General features: G+C 47.9%; 2 protein-coding genes across 2 annotated transcripts; one reads left to right on the top strand and one right to left on the bottom strand.

The window, feature by feature from the left end:
- Nucleotides 1–14922: 14922 nt before the first annotated feature.
- Nucleotides 14923–18722, top strand: LOC117846476 (actin-related protein 2/3 complex subunit 3). Its single transcript, XM_034727665.2, has 4 exons — nt 14923–15545; nt 17632–17740; nt 17822–18091; nt 18266–18722. Exons 1-4 carry the CDS (start codon nt 15543–15545, stop codon nt 18406–18408), a joined length of 525 nt encoding a protein of 174 aa, XP_034583556.1. The 5' UTR covers nt 14923–15542; the 3' UTR covers nt 18409–18722.
- Nucleotides 18723–19308: 586 nt separating this feature from the next.
- LOC117846469 (large ribosomal subunit protein uL16z) lies at nt 19309–21753 on the bottom strand. The gene is made up of 4 exons (XM_034727653.2): nt 21597–21753; nt 19918–20419; nt 19761–19842; nt 19309–19581 (listed from the first exon to the last, which is right to left on the bottom strand). Exons 1-4 carry the CDS (start codon nt 21604–21606, stop codon nt 19501–19503), a joined length of 675 nt encoding a protein of 224 aa, XP_034583544.1. The 5' UTR covers nt 21607–21753; the 3' UTR covers nt 19309–19500.
- Nucleotides 21754–22797: the final 1044 nt, after the last annotated feature.

Genomic DNA, 22797 nt, shown 5'->3' with positions numbered 1-22797 from the left:
TCTCTTCTCAGGGAGCTGGTCCAAGCACCGCGCCGATTATTGTGGAATCTTCTTCATCTGATGAACCTGTGGTGCAGGCTCCTGAGCAAGGCGTGGCGGCTTCACAAGTGCAGCACGAGGAAATTCGCTTCAAAATGGTAAGTTTTGTTTCGGCTTCTATCCAGCCGATTTGCTTTTACTTCCAGCCGATTTATTTCTTTTCTTTATTATCTCCAGGAACAGGACACCCCCGACAACAGCCTCTTTTCTTTTGCGGTCGCCCTTTCCGACGACGAAGAGGTTGCCTCTCGCCAAGTTGCCTTGAGCTCCGTCCCTGATGACGTCCGAGCCAAACTTTCCAGCATCCGATCCCTCCTTCAAGGGGACATCGGTCGACTAGTAGAAGATGCTTCACCGATTCGGCAGCTCTTCAATGACATCAGCGGACGGGTACCAGAAGAGGCGGAGGAAGCCCTGGCACCGGCGGCCTTCATCGAGTCTATGAGGATCCCAGTCTTCAGGGCTCTTCATCATATGGCCGATCGTGCCAAGCTTGCCAAGACTCGTGAAGAGGAGGACGCGTTCAAGCGTCAGGCTCAAGAGGCGCATCGGCGCATCCATGTTCTGGAAGATTCTCGCCCGACGATCATCGGTGAGATAGACCGCCTCAAGCGTCGGAGGGTGGAACTTGCCAAGGAGATGGAGCAAGTGACTAAAGCAATCAGTGCCGAAGAGAAAAAACTCCAAGAGCTACCTTCTGTCATTGCCGATTTGACACGGGAGAGGCAGCGCTTTGCTCACGAGGCCCTAAAGCTCCATCGCAGTACATCAGAAGTCCCCGGATCGGCAGACGAAGACCAACGGGTTCTTGACTCTGCCGATCAGATCCGGCGTCGGGCAATCACGGCTATCGATACCCTTCTGGGTAATCTGTAAAACACTGACCGTTTTGTACGGACATTTACTATCTTCTTTGACCGTCCTTCGCGACGCCCTTTCTATTTACTGCCTTCCTTATTTCCGATGGGATGTAGCCTTACCAAATTTCCACGTATCTCTTTCCCATAAATACCGGCCTAGGCATTTCCTCCCGATAATATCATTTTGGCTTTCGGTTTTACTCTTTCTTTCCTCTCATCGGTGCGACTTCCTGTCATGGCCTCATCGGCGTCTTCTTCTTCTGTTAACCAGGTGAAATTTTGACCTCGACTTCCCTTCCTTTTTAGATCCTAGGAAGAAAACGCCCCTTCTTATTCCTTTTTGCTTTAGCCTCAACGTCTTAGTCCCGAGCTCGTGCGCGCCATTGAGCTTATTCATTCTGAGGACCCACTGACGCCGGAGGACAAGAAGCTGATTATGGCTCATCATGAGGAGCTTCGAGATTACGTTACTGCGGAGGCACGTGTAGTCTTGGGTCTCATGGAGAGTGATAGTAGCCGACGATCTCCAACTGTCAGGAGCCTTCATTGTGGCGACCTTGAAGACGATGTTGCCATGGCGGCCCGTACGATTTTGGACTTTATGGAGTGCAACGGGAGCCGGCGACATCCCACCGACAGGAGCCATCCGCTTCCTCGGCAAGTCGTTCTCGAAGACGCGGCGGCAGGAACTTCGCGACCTCCCGTGGATCGAAGTCATTCTCTCCCTCGTCAAGTTGAAGCGGAGATTTCAATGAAGGCAATAGAAGAAGAATACCTCCGCGTCATGAGCGAGTTGGAGCGGAACGGAAAGGCGCCAAAGAAGAAGAATAATTAGTTTTTGTATTTTTTGCTCTAAGGGCGACTAATGTTTTGTCGGCCATGTAACCTGTCGCCCGTACCGAATGAATGCAATCGGCCAAACCGGTCGACTATGTGTTTGAACCGATTTGTATCGGCTAAGTGTTTGGACCGATTTGTATCGGCTATGTGTGGTCTAGTCACGATCAATTTCCTATGCTCCGACCCATATACTGGGGTAGTATCTTTTTAAGTACCTTCCGTTCAGAGCTCTAGTAAATTCCTCTCCTTCTATTGTTTCCAAAATGTAAGCATTTCCCGGGGCGCATCTGCCAATTTTGTACGGCCCTTCCCATGTAGGGGACCATTTTCCGAATTTAGGATCCTTTGACCCAATCGGCAATACTAACTTCCATACTAAGTCCCCAGGGGAGAATTGTTTGACTTTGACCTTCTTATCGTACCACCTGGCTACTTTCTTTTTATTTTCTTCAATGCTTATCAGAGCCCTCAATCGTTGGCCAGCCAAATCGTCAAGTTCCCTTTTCATAAGTGATGAGTAGTCGTCGGCCGATAACTGGTCCTGGAGCGAAATACGCCTCGATCCTGCCCTTGATTCCCACGGTAGTACTGCATCGTGACCGTACACCAACTGGTAGGGAGACAACTTGGTAGCCCCATGACAAGCCATCCTGTACGCCCACAGGGCCTCAGTCAAACATAAATGCCACTTCTTTGGCTGTTCCTCGATTTTCCTTTTGACCAACTTGATTATCCCTTTGTTAGAGGATTCCGCCTGACCATTGGCTTGAGCGTAATACGGAGAAGAATTTAACAATTTGATTCCCATATCGGTTGTAAATTCCTCAAACTCCCCTGATGTGAACATTGTTTCTTGATCGGTTGTTATAGTCTGAGGGATGCCGAATCGGTAGACGATGTGGTCCCTTACGAAGTCGGCCATGATAGCCGATGTCACGGCTCTCAACGGGATTGCCTCTACCCATTTAGTAAAGTAATCAGTAGCCACCGGAATAAATTTGTGCCCTTTGCTTGATGGTGGGTAAATTTGGCCGATAAGGTCTATTCCCCATCCCCTGAACGGCCATGGCTTAATGATGGGATTCATGGCCGATGCGGGTGCATGCTGGACATTTCCAAACTTTTGGCACTCCTGACAGCCCTTATAATATTTGAAACAGTCTTCGAGGATCGTTGGCCAGTAGTATCCATTATTCCTGATCATCCACTTCATCTTATGCGCCGATTGGTGTGCTCCACACACCCCCTCATGGATTTCTCCCATCAGCGTCTTGGCCTCCTCTGTCCCAAGGCATTTGAGAAGAACTCCGTCGATCGTTCGGTAGAATAGGTCATCTTCGAGCAGCATGTATTTGGTGGCGTGAAAACGTACTCGTCGCTCCACCTTTTTAGACGGATCCTTCAGGTAGTCGGCAATTTCTTTACGCCAATCATCGGCCGTGAGTTCTAGAGCCATAGCGCCCAAAATTGGCCGATATCCAGATGCGTGCTGGGCGAGTTTGTTGGCGTCCTCGTTGCGGTCCCTCGGGATGTGCTCGATTACTGCCGATCTGAATTCTTTTAAAAGTTGTAGGCAATCTTCGTAATAAATTCTTAATACGTCATCTTTGCATTCAGACCTTCCGGTCAGTTGATCCACGATAAGCATGGAGTCTCCGAAAATTTCAACAGAATCGGCCTTGACTTCCTTTAATAGTTGTAGGCCCTTTAATACAGCTCGGTACTCCGCTTGATTGTTAGTAGCGGTGGTTTCTATCGGCAGAGAAAAATCATAGCTTGCCCCCCGAGGCGATATGAGAACGATGCCGATTCCTGATCCGGCCCCACATGATGATCCATCGAAATATAACGTCCAGGGTGCCGGCTCTACGAGGGCAATCTCCGGTCCGCAGTGCTGGGCGACGAAATCGGCCATGACTTGACCCTTGACGGCTTTTGCCGATTCATACCGAAGGTCAAACTCTGACAAAGCTAAGATCCATTTGCCGATTCGACCTTTCAAGATCGGCAGTGATAGCATGTATTTTACTACGTCGTCTTTGCATACGACCACACATTCTGCCGACAGTAGATAGTGCCTGAGTTTGGTGCATGAGAAGTAAAGACATAGGCACAAACGCTCCACCGGAGGATATCTTATTTCAGCGTCCAGAAGTCTTCTACTGACATAATAAATTACCCGTTCCTTGCCTTCGAACTCCTGGACCAGAGCCGATCCAATGGCTTTTTCATCGGCTGATAAGTATAATTTAAACGGCTTACCAGTTTGAGGAGGAACCAATACTGGTGGCGAGACCAAGTATTGCTTGATATCTTCCAGTGCTTTGCGCTGCTCTTCTCCCCATATAAATTCCTGGTCCGGCTTTAGCTTCAGAAGTGGCGTGAACGCCTGAATCCGTCCAGATAGATTAGATATAAATCTTCTGATGAAATTCACCTTGCCGATTAGAGACTGCAGTTCGGTTTTGTTCTGTGGGGCCACGACTTTGTTGATGGCCGCTATGGTCTTCCGATTGATCTCTATGCCTCGTTCGTGTACCATGAATCCTAAGAACTGTCCGGCGGATACGCCGAAAGCACATTTGTTGGGATTCATCTTAAGACCGTGTTTTTTGGTACACTCTAGCACTTGTCGCAAATCGGCCAGATGTTCTTCGTGACCTTTAGACTTGACCACGACATCATCAATATAGATTTCTACCAGAAGGCCAATGAGTTTGTGAAATATGTAATTCATAGCTCTCTGATATGTAGCGCCAGCGTTCTTCAAGCCGAAAGTCATCACCACCCACTCGAACAAACCAAGGTGGCCTGGACATCTGAAGGCCGTTTTGGGTATATCCTCTTCAGCCATAAGTATTTGATTGTATCCGGCGTTTCCGTCTATGAAGCTAATGATTTTATGCCCCGCGGCAGCGTCGATCAGTACATCGGCCGTTGGCATGGGGTAACCATCCATCGGTGTGGCCTGATTAAGATTCCTGAAATCAACGCAAACGCGTAGCTTCCCATTTTTCTTGTATACTGGTACGATGTTAGAAATCCACTCGGCATAACGACATTGCCGAATAAATTTTGCTTCGATTAGCCGAGTTATTTCAGCTTTTATGTCTGGTAGAATTTTAGGATTGCAGCGCCGTGCGGGTTGTTGGTACGGCCGATACCCTGGTTTTATGGGTAGCCGATGTTCAACAATGGATCGGTCTAAACCGGGCATCTCGTGATACTCCCAAGCAAAACAATCCTTAAATTCCTTTAATAAATTTGTCAATTTACACTTGTACTCTGGATCTAAATTTGCACTAATATAAGTCGGCCTTGGTTTGGTACCATCGCCTAAATCTATCATTTCCAATGAATCGGCCGACGTGAACCCGTGCCCTAGCTTCCCATCTTCTCGGGCGAACTGATCCATCTATTCTGAATCTTCGGAGCCGACTGCTCGGATCGGCTGTAGGCCAAAATCGGTGACCTTCAGGAAATCAGTCTCCCATACTCTACCTGATATGCACCTGACGGTTTCGCAGCTCCACTGCTGCGTGTCGGCTGCCGCAATGCTGTATGCGGAGTCGGCTTTGACCACCTCGATGTTATCGCCGACCCATTGTACGAGGCATTGATGCATTGTTGACGGGATGCAGCAGTTTGCGTGTATCCAGTCTCGGCCAAGTAGCATATTGTAGGATCCCTTGCCATTAATAATAAAGAAGGTGGTAGGAAGGGTCTTACTGCCGATGGTGAGGTCGACGTAGAGAGCACCGCGAGCGTTTGACACCTTGCCCTCGAAGTCCTTGAGCATCATGTCCGTCTTGGTCAAGTCGTCGTCACTTTTCCCAAGTTTCTGGAGTACGGCGTACGGCATGATGTTGACTGCAGCTCCTCCGTCTACCATCAATCTAGTGAGGGGACGGCCGTCAACGTGCCCTTTAAGGAACAGCGCCTTCATGTGTTGTCGTTCGTCGTCTTCGGGCTTCTCGAACGTGGCCATCATTGGCTCCAAAGCCAACTGTGCTGTTTGTTCTTCTATCGCCGATACATTCTGTTGATCGGCGGGAGTCATGAATTCCATCGGCAGTATGAAAACCATGCCGATCTCGGCTGCCGATCCGTCGCCTGCTGATTCATCGTCCCCTTTATCGTTTCTTTTGGGGCGCCACACCCGAGGTCTTCCTTCCTTCTTGTCCGTCGTGCTCTGTTGTTCCTCTTCTTGCTGTTCCCATTGGCGGAGACGTTGGATTCTTCGTTTTTGAGACTTGGTCAATCCATCGGGACACCACCTGGGGTTTATTGGTTTGCCCCCTGACTTGGCGCGTTCCCACTCCGATTCGCGTCCTAACGGGTTCTCGTCTGACACCCGGGCATCGGCCATCTCTTCGAGCCGGCTGTGAACGCTGGTCTTGTTTTCTGACCGGTCATGCCGATCAGTCCTGCCCCCCTGCCTGTCATAGCGTCTATCTTCCGACCGATCATATCGGTCACTTCTGCCCCCCAGCCGATCACGCACGGGAGGGCGCTGGTCATCTTGGTTGCGCCAACTCCTGCTGATCGGTTCTGGCCTTCCGTCTCTGGAGCGAGACTTGTTGAACTGCCGATTGCCACGATAAGGACTGTTGCATTCTGGGCAAGTATCGGCCGAAGGTAGCCTGAGGTTATTTTCCCAACAATGAATGAAGAACGGGCATCTCCAGTGCTCCTCGTGCCGACGCATTGCTTCTTCTCGGGACCTTGAGCGTTCATGCTGACGTTGGTACTTCTGGAGCAGGAACCGGGAAGTAATGCGTGGCCCTTCTGACTCACCATCGTCGTCCTCTATCCGCTGCTTCCCCTTGACATCTTCAGGCGTAGTTTGATTTCTGGGATCGACGGTGCCACTCTTTTTGGCCGATTCGGACGTCAGCACTTTTGTTTGGAGTGAATTTTTTCCCGTATCAACCATGTTGGTAAGAAAGGGGTGTTGGTCAATCTTCATTGGCTTGGCCGATTTTGCCGGCACTTCAAATTTAAGTCTGCCTTGCTCAATGGCCGACTGTATCTGTTGCCTGAAGATCTTGCACCCGTTGGTATCATGGGATGTGGCATTGTGCCACTTGCAATACTTCATCTTTTTTAATTGTTCGGCAGAAGGTATTGTATGGTACGGCGAGAGTTTAATCTGCCCTTCCTGGAGGAGAAGGTCGAAGATTTTATCGGCCTTAGTTGTGTCAAAACCGAACACTTCCGGATCCTTTTTGCCGAATGGGCATGAAATCGGCTTCTTCCCCTTGATCCACTCCGCAAGTCCGACTTCAACATCTTCCTCGTCCTCCAACTCTTCCAGGAACGCCACTTTCTTCTGGAAATTCCTCCGTGAATCGAAGGAACGCACCTCCTGTCCAGACAGTCGGTGGACAATCTGGCTCAAACTCTCGAACTCCTGTGAGGCGTATTTTTCTCTGATGTGGGGCAGAAGGCCTTGAAAAGCTATATCGGCCAACTGCGTGTCGTTTAGAGCCAGGGAGTAGCACTTGTTCCTGATTTCCCGAAACCTCTGTATATAGGAGGATATCGGCTCGTCACTTCTTTGCCTGAGGCTGGTCAAATCGGATAGCTTCATCTCATGCACCCCGGCGTAGAAATATTTGTGGAACTGTCTTTCTAAATCGGCCCATGTGATAATCGAGTTTGGCGGCAATGTCGTGAACCATTGAAAGGCCGAACCAGACAAAGATGAAGAGAACAACCGTACCCGTAGAGCATCTTGCGTAGCTGCCTCCCCGCATTGGATGATGAATCTGTTCACGTGCTCTACGGTTGAAGTGTCATTCATCCCCGAAAACTTAGTGAAGTCAGGAACTTTATACCGATGGGGAAACGGCAATAGATCATATGTAGGCGGGTATGGTGTTCTGTAGGTATAAGTTTGTACTTTCGGCTTCAAGCCGAATTGTTCTTGCATCACCTCCGCAATACGTGCCGACCAATCTGGCTGTTGTTGGTGAATCGTCGGCTGAGGTATCGGCACGTGCTGGTAAACTGGAGGCGGAATAATCTGAGGCTGAGTGAAAGCAGGTGGCATCTGATTAAAAACCGGTTGCGTATTGAACATCGGTTGTCTGAATGAACCACTCGTTTCATCATACAGCATGAGCTCTGCTGTCTTGTTAACTTCCGGAGCGACAGGCTGATATGGTGGCACGGTCGGCCGAATGGCCGCCTGGAAGGATGCCTGGAATGGAGGGTTTCCTTGGCTGACCGATTGGTTCTGACCGGCCGTGACTGAAGGTGCCCCCCATGGTGATGGGCTGACTGGAGGGAACGGTGCAGAGGACAGTGGTATGGAGTTATACCCCATAGGAGCTGATGACGAGGAAGCACCCGAACCCCCAATAGAAAATTGGATCGGCTGTGAAGCCGAATTTGAATAATTCTGGTTTGGTGGAATCGGCTGAAAATATGCCGGTCCCTTGTACCCTTGAGGATCCCACCAGCGAAGGAGTTGACAACAGCGTTGTGCACCATATTTGAAAGTACTGGGGATTGATCAACGAAGGCGTGATAAATAGATTGTTGAATCATATCGGACATTTTGTCCGAATCCTCAGAAATCGTGATCTGGCGGGGAGCAGGGAACGGAGTCTTCTTGATAGTCTCCCCGCTTCTGGAACGACTGAAAGACTGTAGGCAAGCTTTCCGGAACTGGGCCGTATACTTATCCAGCTCTTCCTTCTGGTCGTCCTTCAGATCTGCTTCCGTCACTTCGATGACGTTTTCTTCGGAGACTTCAGCAGCTTTCGACATGATGGCGGTTGTATTTGTCCCACCGGGCGTGCCAAAAGTGTGTTGGCGCTAGAAATCGGTCAACCGAATCCTAGCGACCGACACACGACCCGGGAGAATCTGCTTAACTCCTGTTCGGGTGATTTGCCCTGGTGCGGTTCACGCGGCGTGCCAGCCAATCTGACCTGTTGATTGGCAAGGAAGAATACGTGTCAGATTCAAGAATCCCGATCGGCTAAGTTTCCGATCTCGAGAGAGCTTATCAGCGAATCGGCCGATTTACTGTAGTAATGAAATCGGCTATAAGACAGCCTGATCTCTGCAGCCTTGTTGACAAAGAATTGCTAGAGTAATCGATACAAAGCTTATGATAACAACACTAGGAATAGATCTAATCGGCAATAGATGAATTTAACAACAGAAAGTAAAGAAAGCCGAGACTACCGATTCCTAGCTGGATAACTGGTGATAAAGACTAGAAAAACAGGTAAAACCTATGAATCTAGCAAATATCGATAACTAGTGAATAAATCTAAACGAAACAATAGCGATACGCCCGAAGTTAAAGCTTAGATATTACTCGATAAACGGAACTTACAGAATCGGCCGGAGATCAATATGATGCAGCCCTGCCAACCCGCACGAACTCGTGGAAAAGAAGAAAATAATGGCGAAATCGCCTGCTTGAAAGTAAGTACGAGGAAAAAGTAGTTTGTTGTATTGATTGGTTGATGATTACAGATTTACAAAGGTAGCTATTTATAGCCCCGTACAGATAATTCTTTAACCGACTAGAACTCTATCCCTAATTCAAACCGAAAACAAATATCTACAAGCACGATTCGTGCTAGGTTGGTTACTCCACGCTTCGTGGGCTGATTTCCACCTCATCCTTCTATTCCTTTCTAAGCCCATACAGGCCCATTTAGCCCATCCTCCTAATCGGCCGATTCCTCATCGGCAAAAGGCTACCGATTGGGACTCTGGTATACTCGACCCGAAGCGAGACAGAAATCACCAGCCGATCTCACACTGTAGCACCATTTGGCCGATCACCAACTGTGCTTCTCCGATTCCCTTTCTTCTTGGTGCCGATTCTACTAGTGACGAAATCGGGCGTCAACACACACGAACAAGACAAATAAAACTAGATGAAATTGTAACTCACAATTCCCGTCTAGTGGTCACCAATGATAGTGAGTAATTTTATTATCCAAAAACTATTCTCCTTCCCAAATCTCCTTACATATATATAGCTATAGACCACGCAAGGCCATTAAGATAGCAGCTGAAAAGCTTAGAACTGATGCATGTATGCATGCAGGACTCTTTATGTTTTATTGGAAAATAAATACTATAGCTACTAGGCTTCCCAAGGAAAGTAACTGACACATTATTGGAGTTTATTTGTCTGCATCATCTGCATTATGCACCCAGCCCCAAGCCTGGGAACCAGCCGAGCGACAGAAACACACCGAGTCGCCTCCTGTCCCGAGCCAGAGAGGTCAGTCGGGCGGCCGGAGGCACGCTGAGTCGTTTGTAATGGGAGCTAGACGAGCCATGAAAACACGCCGAGTCGCCTGCCACACCCAGGCCCCGAGCCTAGGAGCCAGCCGAGCCACGGAAGCACGCCGAGTCGCCTCTCGCCCCGAGCCAGAGAGGTCGGCCAGGCAACGGGAGGCACGCCGAGTCATCTGTGGCACCCGGTCCCCAAGCTTAGGAGCCAGTCGAGCCACGGAAGCACGCCGAGTTGCCTCCTGCCCCAGCCAGAGAGGTCGGCTGGGCAACGAGAGGCACGCAGAGTCGTCTGTGGCGCCCAGCCCCGGAGCTTAGGAGCCAATAGAGCCACGGAAGCACACCAAGTCGCCTGCCGCACCCAGCCCCCGAGCCTCGGAGGTCGGTCGAGTGGCAGGAGGCACGCCGAGTCGACTACTGCGCTGTAAAAGACAATACAAAGATTATGTAGCATAACGTAGAACATTTAATAATTGAATAACTCGGTGTTTTATTTGGTGTAAAGGTAAATTCTTGTGCGTCCTGCTCTTGTAGGTTAGGTAATTTCCCCGAGTAGTTAGCCCATTAAGTTTAAGCACCTGACCTTGCCAGGGTGTTGCTGAGAGCGGGCTCAAGCGTGCTTAGCAGGAAGCAACACATGAGGGCCAGGCTTCACAGATTAAGGCGTGTGCTACGCGAGTACTTTAGCAACCGTTAAGAGAGATGGACAAGCCGCAAAGTAGTCGGAACTGTGCGGAAAAGCGAAAGCGTGCACTGGGCACTTGTAGGGCGCAGCCCCCAACTACTCATTTAGTGGACGGACCAAGCTGTATAAGCAATCAGAGGTGTGACCAGGGTGGTCGATGAAAGTCATGGAGACATAAAAAAACCGAGGCGTGAAGGTGTGTGGAGATGTCCGGAAGCCATAAAATATTTAATTAAAAATAAGATTTAGCTTGATTTGTGGTCAAGTTGTAGAGTCAATGTCATCCTCGCATCCGGGCTTATAAGCCGTCGGGCGCTACCATGATTGTTGTGATCTGCGGATGTTGACGAAGAGAACGAGTTGGTGTTGTTGGAGTTGTCGGCGACGTGTCGGCGTCGCCTATGGTTGCGGTCGTAGTATGTTGCCGCCGAGTCGTCACGACCATCGGGTAGTCGCCACGCTCGCAGCACGGCATTTGTGGGCTGTACTGCAGATCTCGTGCAAGCCAATGATGCATGGTCCATCTTGCCGAATCCTCGTAAGGTAGTTCTAACGTGTTATGGAAATAGTATAGAAAAGGATGGTAATTCTCACGTGTTATGGAAATAATATAGAAAAGGATTTGTTAGTTGGCGTGAGTAAACGAAGGGGATTGGAACAGATTAAACAATAAAGAAAGAAAGAAAAGCTTTCCAATCGGACTCGTCAATTTGCTCCGATCCATCCAGCAAGCGTGCGTAGAAGAGCCGCATGCATAGCAGCAACACGTCAGCTTTGGCCTAGTAGACCTCAAATTCTGCTCGGCCGCTTTGCAGGCGACCTGCCATATCCGTGTACGTGCGCGGCCGCATGCGGGGTATTCCTAGCGCCTAGCGACAGCCAGGACGTAGCCGACGGGACGCCGGCGTCCTACGGGCGGTGGCGCCGCTTCTGCCTCCGTGCGTCGCCGGTTTGTTGATGATAGCTGCCATCAAGTTTGTTGGGAGGATCTCGCAATCACCTTTACCTGACGCGCTAACTGTCAGATTTGGTGACTGGCAATCCACCGAGATTATCCGGGTAGTAAATTTGTAGGTGGGGGAGATCGTAAGACCAAGAACTCGAATGATAACATAGAGACGCAAGGTTAGACAGGTTCGAGCCTCCGGAGAGTAATACTCTACGTCATATGTTCTGGTAGATTGTATTACTGATCGCAGATACGAAGAGTTAACGTGAGGTAGGATGAGTCCCCCTCGGGGGGGGGGGCGCCTCTGGCCGCCTTATATAGGCTGACGACCTATGTTACAATCGGATAGGATCTAATCTTAGTCAGTTGTTACATAAAAAGCAATCTGAGTCGGTTTACAACAAGTATAACGTGATATTTGGGTTGAATTAATTCGACCGACCTCCTAGCTTGTGCTCCACGCATATTCATATCTTGACTCACACGGTATGGTCGAGCGGGCTCACTTGTCAAGACCGACTAGTGGTCGGTCGGTGGGGACGGTATCCCTCAGTAGCCATTTTGTTTTATGAACATACATGTGTCTCGGGGTAACTTATGCGATGAGGTTAAATAATAAGGATATATTCTGAATGTTTGTAGCACGATCTAAACAGCCTCAGAAAACGACTGAGATTTTTAGAGCTCACCAGTTTTGATGGAGTAGGATCCAGCCAAACCGACGAAGGGAATATTGGGCACCTACCGTGCACATTGCTGCACCTTTTTGCGGTTTTGCCGTTGAGATGGGAGCATCAGCTTCCACAAACCCAAAATCCACTTTGATGTTGACTCCCTAGACCCGTGTGCTTCCACGCTAGAGTTGCTTACTCTGCACAACTTTATTTTGTTAAAAAAAATAATTGTTCCAGCTTCCACTACCCTTTTATCCAATCAATGTATGTTTAGCACCACATTGTAAGTTACTCCCTCCATCTATATTTAAAAGGCATGGTATGACTTGGCTCGGTCTTCCAAATAACACTTTCACCATTCATTTATCTTATATTATATTGTTTATGGTTATAAACTTATAATCATTATAGAGTATAGTTGATAACGAATCCAACCATATAAAGTTTAAATTATAAAAATAAAAAATTAATAATCAAATTATTAGTTAAATATTACAAATTTAAATCTTGATATGCGCTGCGTTTTATAAATAAAAATGGAGGGAGTACTCCGAAAGACTATTTTTTGAAAAATATGTGAAAGACTTTACTAAAGCTCATTTGCACAGCTTCGTTACACAGAGTTATTTTGGGTCATTGAATTCATAACTCAATTAGCACCAATTAAGTAATTTAATAAACTTAATCCTCTATTAGTAACGTACGTAATTACCGGGCTCTGCAACTACTTGGATGTACACGGCCATTTATATGGCATTTGATTTGAGAAGTGGGTCAGTGATATATCATTGGTTCCTAACTCTGAACATAATTAATTTAGTTGGTTTGAGGAATGTAGGATAGTTAGAAATTCTCTCATCCAGCTAAAAATCACAAAACATGAGATGGCCCTACTGCCCTACATGGATCAATCAATAGTCAGTTCTAGATAAGTTTATTTCTTAAACTAAACAATATACAACTCCCTCCGTTCTAAATTATAGGTCGTTTTGACTATAGATATTATTATGCATCTAGATATAGGGTATAGCTAAATGCATAACAAAGTCTATAAATCTAATAAAGTCAAAAGGACCTATAATTTGGAACGGAGGGGTACTATTTACCTTTCAGTATACGCATGTTCAATAAGGACAAGAGCAATATTTGTGGATCAAGTAGTCTTTACGAGTGGATCTCATAGAAGTGGGTTTTAGTTTTTTTTAAAAAAAAGTCTATCGCATAACCCTCAACTATTGACGTAGTCCAGGTTTTAACCCTCATCCCCAAAACCAGATGTTTCGGAACCGCCAACTGTTGAAACCGTCCGTTAAACCCCCTTTGGTTTCGTGGGCCGTTTTCGCAAACGTGGCGCCACGTCAGCTAATCTGACGTGGAGTCGGGTCCGAATTAGTGAGCGGATTGTAGAGGACTGGACACGAAAACCTGACAACTCGGCATAGGCAGCTGCGTGAGCAAGAAGGCCGCCCGCGCTGGCACGGTCGCCGGTGCTAGGGGCAGTAAGGTGGCGGCCCCGCTCATAGTTGCAGAGAAGGAGTCCGCTCATCATGTGCTGCTGCTGGTGGTGGAGGTGGACGTGGAGGAGAGGAGGTCAAGGAGGTGGTGCTATCCAAGATGCCGGTGCCCCGCCCGCCGAGGTCGCAACCGGAGCCGATCAAGCGGAGGCAGGAGCAGCCGGAGGCGGAGGAGGAGGCGCCGTCTGAGGCGTGTAGCGCCAACGACACCGCGCCGGTGGAGTCGGCGGTGAAGGAGAAGGCGATGGCGAAGCTGCAGAAGCCATGAGCGAAGCGGGAGGTGGAGAAGAGGGCGGCGGTGGACATGCCCACCAAGAATGGGAGGACGGCGCCGAAGGAGAGAGAGAGAGAGAGGGAGAGCAAGCCTAGGGGTGGCGGAGGCGCTGGGAACGGGCACGCGAGGTCATCGTCACCCTTGTCGGCGCACAGGAGGCAGCAGCCGGATGGCGGCCAGCAGCATCTGCTGGTGCTGCGGCTGCGGTGGGAGCATCCCCCGTGGTGTCCGGCATCAGGTGCTGCAGCGGCCAATTCTCGCCGTCTGCGGCGAGACGGGCCGCCGAGAGCGTCGTTCGGCAGATGCACTCCGCGCGGGAGGCCGATATGGCGCTACCGTCGAAGCGATCCCTCACCGCCGCCATCAATGGCATTAATGCTGGCGGCGACGGGGGAGAAGGCGGTAGTGCGCTCAGCAGGCGGGACCCCGATGAGCGGTCTGCGGCGGTCGGACTCCTCGACGGGCAGTAGGCGCGCACCGGCCTCCCCGAGCGCTCACTGGACAGCGAGCCCGATGCGCAAGGCGGCGAAGGAGCACGACACTCCTGAGCGAGCTAGCAGGCCGCGAGTCAGAGACGGCGGCGGCGAGCATCCAGCGGCACTGGCCGGTTAACAGCAGGAGGAAAGCGCAAGAAGGTGGCAGAGGGCGAGGAGGGCGCTGTGTTGGGCCAGAACCCCTCGGTGGACCCGACTTCACGTCAGATTAGGTGGCGTGGCGCCACATGTGCGAAAACAGCCCACGAAAACCATCTAGGGGGTTAAACGGACGGTTTCAACATCTGGCGGTTCCAAATATCTGGTTTTGGGGATGAGGGTTAAAACCCGACGTCGATAGTTGAGGGTCGTGGGATAGACTTTTTGTTTTTTTATCCCCACGATACTGGGCCTAGATCGACCACCGCTTCCTCCCTCCGCACCGCCGCCGTCGTCCGCCCTACGCGCCGCCGTCGTTCCTCCTCCTTTCCGACTCAGATCGACCATACTCCGCCCGGATCGAGCCCCAGGCACCACAAATCGGCGTTCTTCCACTCGAATCGAGTCCCAAGCGCCCCGGATCGAGCCCCAAGCGCTCGGATCTCGCTGGGCATCCTCTTCCCTCCTCCCCTAGCGCCGCCGTCGATTCCGTCCTCGAGGTGGATAAGGGGACTTGCCAGGGGGGAGGGCGAGTGCTAAGAGGCCGTTAACCGTTCCTTCACAAGAACAAAAACACATTCCATTCCATTGCCATTTATACCTCACAACCTCCTCCAAATCCCCAATCCTCCTCTCCCCCCAGATTTCGTCTCCTCCTCCGGCTTGCTCTCTTCTCCGGCCACGTCCAGGCTTGATCCACCTATTCCAACTCGGGGAACTGCCACGCCGCTGCTGGGCCGGCCAGATCGCCGGCGCAGCCTTTCAGGACGAGAAAGCAGCTTCAGCACCTGAGGAACCGGCAAAATGGTACGCACCTCCCTATCTCGTCCTACGCGTGGCAAGATGCATAAAAACCACCCTAGATTTACCTTATTGATCCGAAATTGCTCTGTTGACGTGTGTACCAGCACCTGAGTAGCATTGGTATTGAAATTTATCTGTGGGAGTGTAGGATTAGCCATTTGAGATTTGCTTATTGTGAAACCAGAATGCTAAATTCTTAGGGCAGCCTATCATAAGGTGTAGATAGCTTACATGTCCCAGTTGTTCCTTGGTGTTGTGAAATGGAGGTCAAGTGCATGTTCGCTGTCATGGTGATACTCCCTCCGTCCGAAATTGTAGGTCGTTTTGGCATTTCTAGATTCATAGGTTGTGTTTGGTTGCCTGGTCTAGATCCAGCCTGGGGTAGGAGTTAGCCATGGCTAGAGTTAGCCTGTATGGTGGGAGAAATCAACTCCATGTTTGGTTCGCTGGCTTAACTTAGCCTGGTCATTGAAGATCATGTTCGGTTGCATGGCTTGCATTGTGTATGATCACCTCTTATATGGGTAGGTGAGTTTACGAGCAGGTCACCACTTTCTCACTCCTATATCATTCATCTTTCCATTTTATTATTTAATAGCAAATCCATAGTATGAACCGAATTACCGAAGGCAAATTGAAGCCGGAAATTGCAGAGCACGTGAGACTCGACTCAACTGGATAATATTCTATCGACTTGATCTGCTCCTGAAATAACAGGAACAAAAAGCAATTGAACCAATGACTCTAATCTTTCCATTTATCCGGTTTGACCCAAATCAGAGCACCGCTAGCCCAAATTTCCCATGTATGATTCATTCACTCAAGATTCCCCCAAACCAATTCCAGAGCACAACCACCGTTCAGCAAGAACAGGTACCTGGTGGCCTACAAGCAACAAGGAAACAAAACATGCGTGCTCTGCCCATCCAGGTGCTCGCCACTGTCATGGTGTTGGCTGCTCCTGCTGCTCCCCCTGATGCACACAGCGAACATTGAGTCCCCATAGATCCAGACTCAAAGTTGTGCCCCAAATTTACCATCTAAAATGAAACTCCAGCAAGGGAGCAGGAACCGCGATGTTGAGCATCCACGGCACGCTGTGCTCAACTCAGTGGACGTGCGCGGGGAGGCCGGCCATCCTCCTGTTGCTGCGGGAGGCGGAGCGCCGACTTGAGCGGCGGGAAGCGGAGCCGCTGAAGTGGCGCTGCGACGGCGAGCTGAAGGATGAAGAGGCGTTGTTCGCGGTGATGGTTGGAGTGGTGATGGGAGATGTCTTCCGGGGCCAGCACATGGTGGGCCATGGCCAAGCCCGGCCTGGCTCGACTTCTACGCCCGGTTTGGGCGTTCTCTTTAGCCTGGCTTAGGAGGCCTTTTTTCATAAGTCAGGCCTGGCTAAGTGCCCTGGCCAGGCAACCAATCATGTGTATCTTGGTTTAGGTTGGCCTGGTTAGGGACTTAGCCACCCAACCAAACACAACCATAGTTTTTACTATGTATCTAGACATAGTGTATTTCTAGGCGCATAGCAAAATCTACAAACCTAGAAATGCTAAAACGACCTACAATTTGAAATGGAGTGAGTACTGTTTTACTCTCGTCTAAAGTTCAAATCTGGTACTCTTGTCATAGCGAGAGGCAATGGGGTTACTAGTGATGTACCTTGTAATGTTTTGGGGAAGGTGACTCTAGAGTAGAACAGTAGCTAGAAAAATCTATTGTGACTAACAATTAATGGCTGCCAAACAAACTGCAGAATTCCATGAAAAGATCTTTGGTATTTATTGCCACTAAAGCAGTATTGTTTTTAGTTAATTTAATATGTTGATGTCCATATCTAAAGTACAATATGCTGACAACTTGTTTCAATTCCTGATTCTCAACTTGGAGTCACACTGCTAATGAAGACTTGTGAGAGTTTAATTGCTTTAGATGGGTCATAGCAAACAAATGGACTCATATCTCTTTCTCCTGGTTTTTCTCGAACTGATTATGTTACTCCTGTTGTAGTTCTAATTAACTGGTGATATATTTAAGTACTGTATTGTTTTAAGAATGGTCAATAAGCACAGCATAAATCAACTGTGGGCAGGTTTATCACTCTAGTTTCGTTGATGATGATGGTATCACCAAAGCTTGCGGCTGTCCTTTGCTTCCACTAAAAACTCATATTAAGGGCCCAGCCCCAGCCTCTGACCCAGGTATCCTTTTAACATTGAACACAATTGATGATTTACTTCCACCAACACGAGAACACTGATAATTTTTTTATGCTATTACAGATAAAGCAGACATAGTTGATGAAGCCATAACTTTCTTTCGAGCAAATGTTTTCTTCAAAAACTTCCGTGTGAAAAGCACAGCAGACAAGTTACTGATCTATCTGACATTTTACATAAATATTGCCTTGAAAAGGCTAGAAGGCTGCAGGACGTTAGCTGTTGGGACTAAGGCGATCATTAATCTGGGCTTGGAGAAAGTTCCTGTGCCTGGGGAACCAGGGTTTCCTTTCCCTGGACTTTTCACTCCTCCCGAGTCCCAGGAGGAAGCAGGTATTCAGCTTGATATACTTCAGTTGCATGGCTATATGAATTTATTTGAATTAAAATTAAGTCTTTTCACCTAAGTAGTATTGTTGTTACATTGTAGAGTAGTTAAGTTATCATTCATGTGCCCTTGGAATTGCGATGATAAATTGATGACTGAGCATTTCTGTCTAAATTCAGAACTTTTGAGGAATTATTTGAAGCAGATAAGGGAGGAAACAAGTGGAAGACTGCTCAACTGTGCATACAGAGCTAATGGCTTTCCAAACAAATGGTGGTTGGCTTTTGCGAAGAGGAAGTTCATGAACATTGTCATCCTTTAGACGACATTGGCATTTTCAGCAACACGTTAGAGTTGTTTGTAGGAATCCTGGTTGGTATCACTTATGATTATGTGAAGTCAAAGTTCTCTACTAAATTAAATTATCTGTTGCAAATTTGGATGAATGGAGAACTCAAGCTGTCATGTTGTCTAGCCTATTTTCTCCCCAGTTCTCTCTGAATCCAAACCTTAAACTGGGCATATTCTCAAATGATGTGTCTAATCTAAAAACGAGATGATATTTTGTATAGATGTTTTTAATCTTTTGCCTACTGCAAATGTGGCATATATATATATTGTAGTAATTATTAATTATTCGTGGTGATCCCGACCCTGAGATCCTGACCCTTGGATGTTCTCAGAATTAGTCGGCAATAAGAGCTGGGTTACTGGCCAGTTTTTCTTAGTACAAATGTCATGGATCTAATCAGTTGCTCGTCTAAGCTGTCCCTGAAGATGCATCAGATTCTTTGGCTGTGAACCGCGTGCTCTTCCAATTTATAGTATAATTTATGCTGTTGTTACGTGCGATAAAAAAAATACTCTCAATTTTTATCGCCAGGTCCTATGGCTAGACGTTTGCATACAGAGGTTGTCTGTTCTCTCAGCCACGATGAATAGTGCAAATCTGGAACTGAAGAACAGTTATAACTTGAATCAAAGCATGTCTTTCCGTATGACACTATGATATTTAGTACAGATATACTGAATCTACTACCTGCAGCACATGACACATGAGACATGACATTGATTGTTAACTTCCCACAATGTTGAAAACCCGATCCTTTGTCATGGGACTCTGAATCGGCCCCCAAACAAAAAACTGAGAACATGACCAAAAAGGTACAAAGACAGGAAAAAAATAATGCAAATCAGAGCACAAGGGGTTCAGAAAAGATCCTTCAGCCCAAAAAGATGAACCCTTTTGATAACGACTGAGGCAAGGGTTCAAACAAGATATTATGGATATTTAACCTCCACATCAAACTGGCTACACAAGTTGATCATTCAAACAAGATATTACTCAAGTTCTAGCATGCGGAATTAGATCATCTAAGCAAAAAATCTCTGGAGTTCCAGAAGAGATATTAGTCTATGCAGACACTTGAATGTTCTCTGCAAGGAATGCCTTCCCAGGGGCACGCTTGGACAGGGGACCGTGGACACCATACAGCTGCACAAAGGCCAAAAGATGAACCAGTGAAAAATAGATTGGGTAGACCGCGCGGAGATTAAAATCAGACATTGCAATTACAGCATAAAGCAATATGAAATCAAGCTGAGTTGAATTCATGTGAAGCATATTATGCTAAAACATAAACACAGAAATAAATAACTGGAACAACTTCGCACCTTAGCATTGACACCATCAGGCGCAATTCTGCCCTCACTCTTGTACTTGAGATACTCAGCACGGGTGAACTTGGTGAAGCCCCTGAAAAACAAACCTTTCGTCAGTGCTATGACATGGCATTGGGTTCAATAGCAATTATCTTCATTTTCAACATACCACTTCCTGCTGCGGATGATCTTTTGGCGGCCAGGGAACTTGAATTTGGCACGGCGGAGGGCTTCTTCAGCATGATTAGCATTGCTTTCCTTGCAGCGCACAGAGAGGAGGACCTGGCCAATGGCTACACGAGCACAGGTACCCTGGGGCTTGCCAAAAGCACCCCTCATTCCAGTCTGGAGCCGATCAGCCCCAGCACATGAAAGCATCTTGTTGATGCGAAGGACATGGAACGGGTGGACCCTGACCCTCAGGTGGAAGGCATCCTTCCCCGCACTCTTGGTCATGTACTTGTTGCAAGCAATGCGGGCAGCCTCAAGGGCCTCACTGGAAACATTCTCCTTCTCCCAGCTCACAAGGTGAACGCAGAATGGGAACTCATCCACTCCCTTCCTCTTCATCCCAACATCATAGATCCTGATCTTGGGGTCAGGGACACCCCGGCAGTACCTTGACTTTGGGTATGGTTTGTTCTTGATCTGGCGGTAGCATCTAGCGGGTCCTGGTCACAAAATAATATAGCACCTAGTTAAGTGTGCAGAAAATGAGATTGAATCATAGCATATCATTAGAAATAGAATTGCAGACAATGAAATAAGGCACCCACAGCAACCTTACCCTCCTACCTCAACATTTCATAACATAGTCGCAGTTTTTAAGTTTTAAACACTTCCTAAATAAGGACTAGAATAGCAAGCTTGAAAAGTTCACCTTTTAAAACATTCTATCAAGAAACTATCTATGCCACAACAAGAATGCCAATAAGATATCACTGGATTTTCAACACTCATAAGAGAACAGTATTAGAAAAAAAACACATTTTAAACCTAAATAGATGCTCACATGAAAAAAATTTACAGGCCACACAGTACCAGCCATAGGACCAAAGGCAACTATTTTGCTTGTACTAACAAAATTCAGCATCTATATAGCATATACAAATCCATCCACCAAGAAAGAATGGAAAGAGATCAGAGATCAAGAGAATTCTATGCTTCAGACAAGACAATGCAGTTACAAATCAGCAACTCTATTATAGACAAACAGACCATACTTGCTAGAAACAACACTCCAAAGAAATGAAGCTGAATTTGATGCTTGTTCATAGTCTATGCACTACTGCAAGGTCTACATGGCTAGCACTAAAGGTAACATTCGATAAGGTAATAAGATTGCAGTGTGGAATAAATAGCAGCATCAGGGTATATAGTAAGAGAATCAGATCATCACCCTTGTTCTACTGAAAAATGGATAATCTGAATTCTACATATCAAGGTAGGTAGACAAGTAATTCAGATGGTCCAGGATATCAGCGATAGTCGAATTCAAAAGAAACAGAATTAACTCTACGTGCTCATCTGAACCATTATGCCATTCATTTCATTTTGCACCTAATTACAATGAGAAAAGCTGAATTCCGAAAATTCATTCACCCACACGAAACATGAAGCCGTTTAGATGGATCAGAACTAATCGCACACACTTGGCGGAGCTAAGCACCGCAAAATCATCTGCGGATTTCTCGTAGCCCGTCAGACTGGCATATACAGCCACGGGCAACGGGATCTAACAAGTCCCCATCCTAGAAAGATGACACTACCGTACGGCAGCACGGAACCGAGCAACGTTGAGAGGGAAAAAATAGTTGGGGTAAGAGGGGGCGAGGTGAGTGATCTTACTTCTCCCCATGGCGACGGTGGAGGCAAGGCGACGTAGAGAAGGAGAAGGCGGCGGCGGGGGAGCACCAGTTGCGCGCTAGGGTTGGAGGGAGGCTATTATATAGGTGGTGAGAGGAGTGGTGTGTGCGCTTGCGTCTGCGTGGTGGGCTTGGGCTTGGATCCTGACGGATCATTCAAGGCCCACGTGAACCGGAGGCCACCAGCTTCCCGTTTTTCTCCTGAGAGCTCAGGCCCTTCTTCATTTTACTGCACCGACTGGCTGGCTTGTGTTACAGGCTTACAGCATTTTACTCCATCTAAAAAACACTGCATTTCACTCCCGCTCAAAATAAAATGTAATTTATTCTCCTTAAAACAATTTCACACTTTACTTGGTTTGAAAACTATTAAATATATTTTTAGCAACATTTTACCGAGGTGAACAGCTATTCCAGGTGCGCGAAAAACCGTCCTGATTCTGATCGCAGAATTACAGAGTGCAATCGCATAATCAGTTCGCTCCTGCAGACATTTGGCATCAGTTTCACTGCTATCGGTTAGCTGCAACATACGCCACCGAGATGGTATCAAGAAATGTGGAAGCCAACCGGCACGAGCACAGGGCCGTGCCCGTGCTAACTGAAACGCAGGATGAACAAGAGACCTCAACAAGAGATCATTTTTTCATATCTGAAATCCGACGTGCTTCCCCAGCTGTAGCCATCTGCAGACACGTCTAGCAAGTTATATGAGAACTCTTCTTCCTCAACAGTCAACACCATAATGCAGCACACTGATGCAGACACCATTGCCAGGGTACCAACATGAACGATCAGGCGCTGCCGCTGCGGTGAAGCATCAAGCGACTGGTCCACCTGGAAAAGGGTGCCCCAAAACTGCGTCCGGAAGGCCCAAACGGTGGATTACCAGGTCAATCAACTTGCACATAATTACGCAACAAAAGAATTGGCGAAACTATTTCTTTGTGTTGGCAAATTGTTTCAGAGAATGTTACAATGATGGCAGAGGGGCAACATATACGAAAAGGGCTTGCAAAACGCAATGTAACCAGACCATTGCTCCCACACTCTTTCATACTCTCTGACAAGCATCAATGAAACAAAATAGCAATCTACATTCTTTACATGCCATTCAGCCATACACATCGGACACTAAACCTGTCTCGCAATTGCACCTCTGCCACAAACGAAAACACAACTAC

Source organism: Setaria viridis, chromosome 1 (assembly GCF_005286985.2).
Source record: "Setaria viridis chromosome 1, Setaria_viridis_v4.0, whole genome shotgun sequence".
Classification (NCBI taxonomy): domain Eukaryota; kingdom Viridiplantae; phylum Streptophyta; class Magnoliopsida; order Poales; family Poaceae; genus Setaria; species Setaria viridis.
The sequence above is the reverse complement of the archived record's forward strand: the minus strand, read 5'-3'. Positions and strand labels throughout refer to the sequence as shown.

Coding starts and splice junctions, on each gene's coding strand:
- LOC117846469 (XM_034727653.2), bottom strand. Junction 19,843..19,917: donor ATCATCCGCAGCAGGAAGTG/GTATGTTGAAAA, acceptor TTTGTTTTTCAG/GGGCTTCACCAAGTTCACCC. Junction 19,582..19,760: donor CTGATGGTGTCAATGCTAAG/GTGCGAAGTTGT, acceptor GCCTTTGTGCAG/CTGTATGGTGTCCACGGTCC.
- LOC117846476 (XM_034727665.2), top strand. Junction 17,741..17,821: donor AGCCCCAGCCTCTGACCCAG/GTATCCTTTTAA, acceptor ATGCTATTACAG/ATAAAGCAGACATAGTTGAT. Junction 18,092..18,265: donor CGAGTCCCAGGAGGAAGCAG/GTATTCAGCTTG, acceptor GTCTAAATTCAG/AACTTTTGAGGAATTATTTG.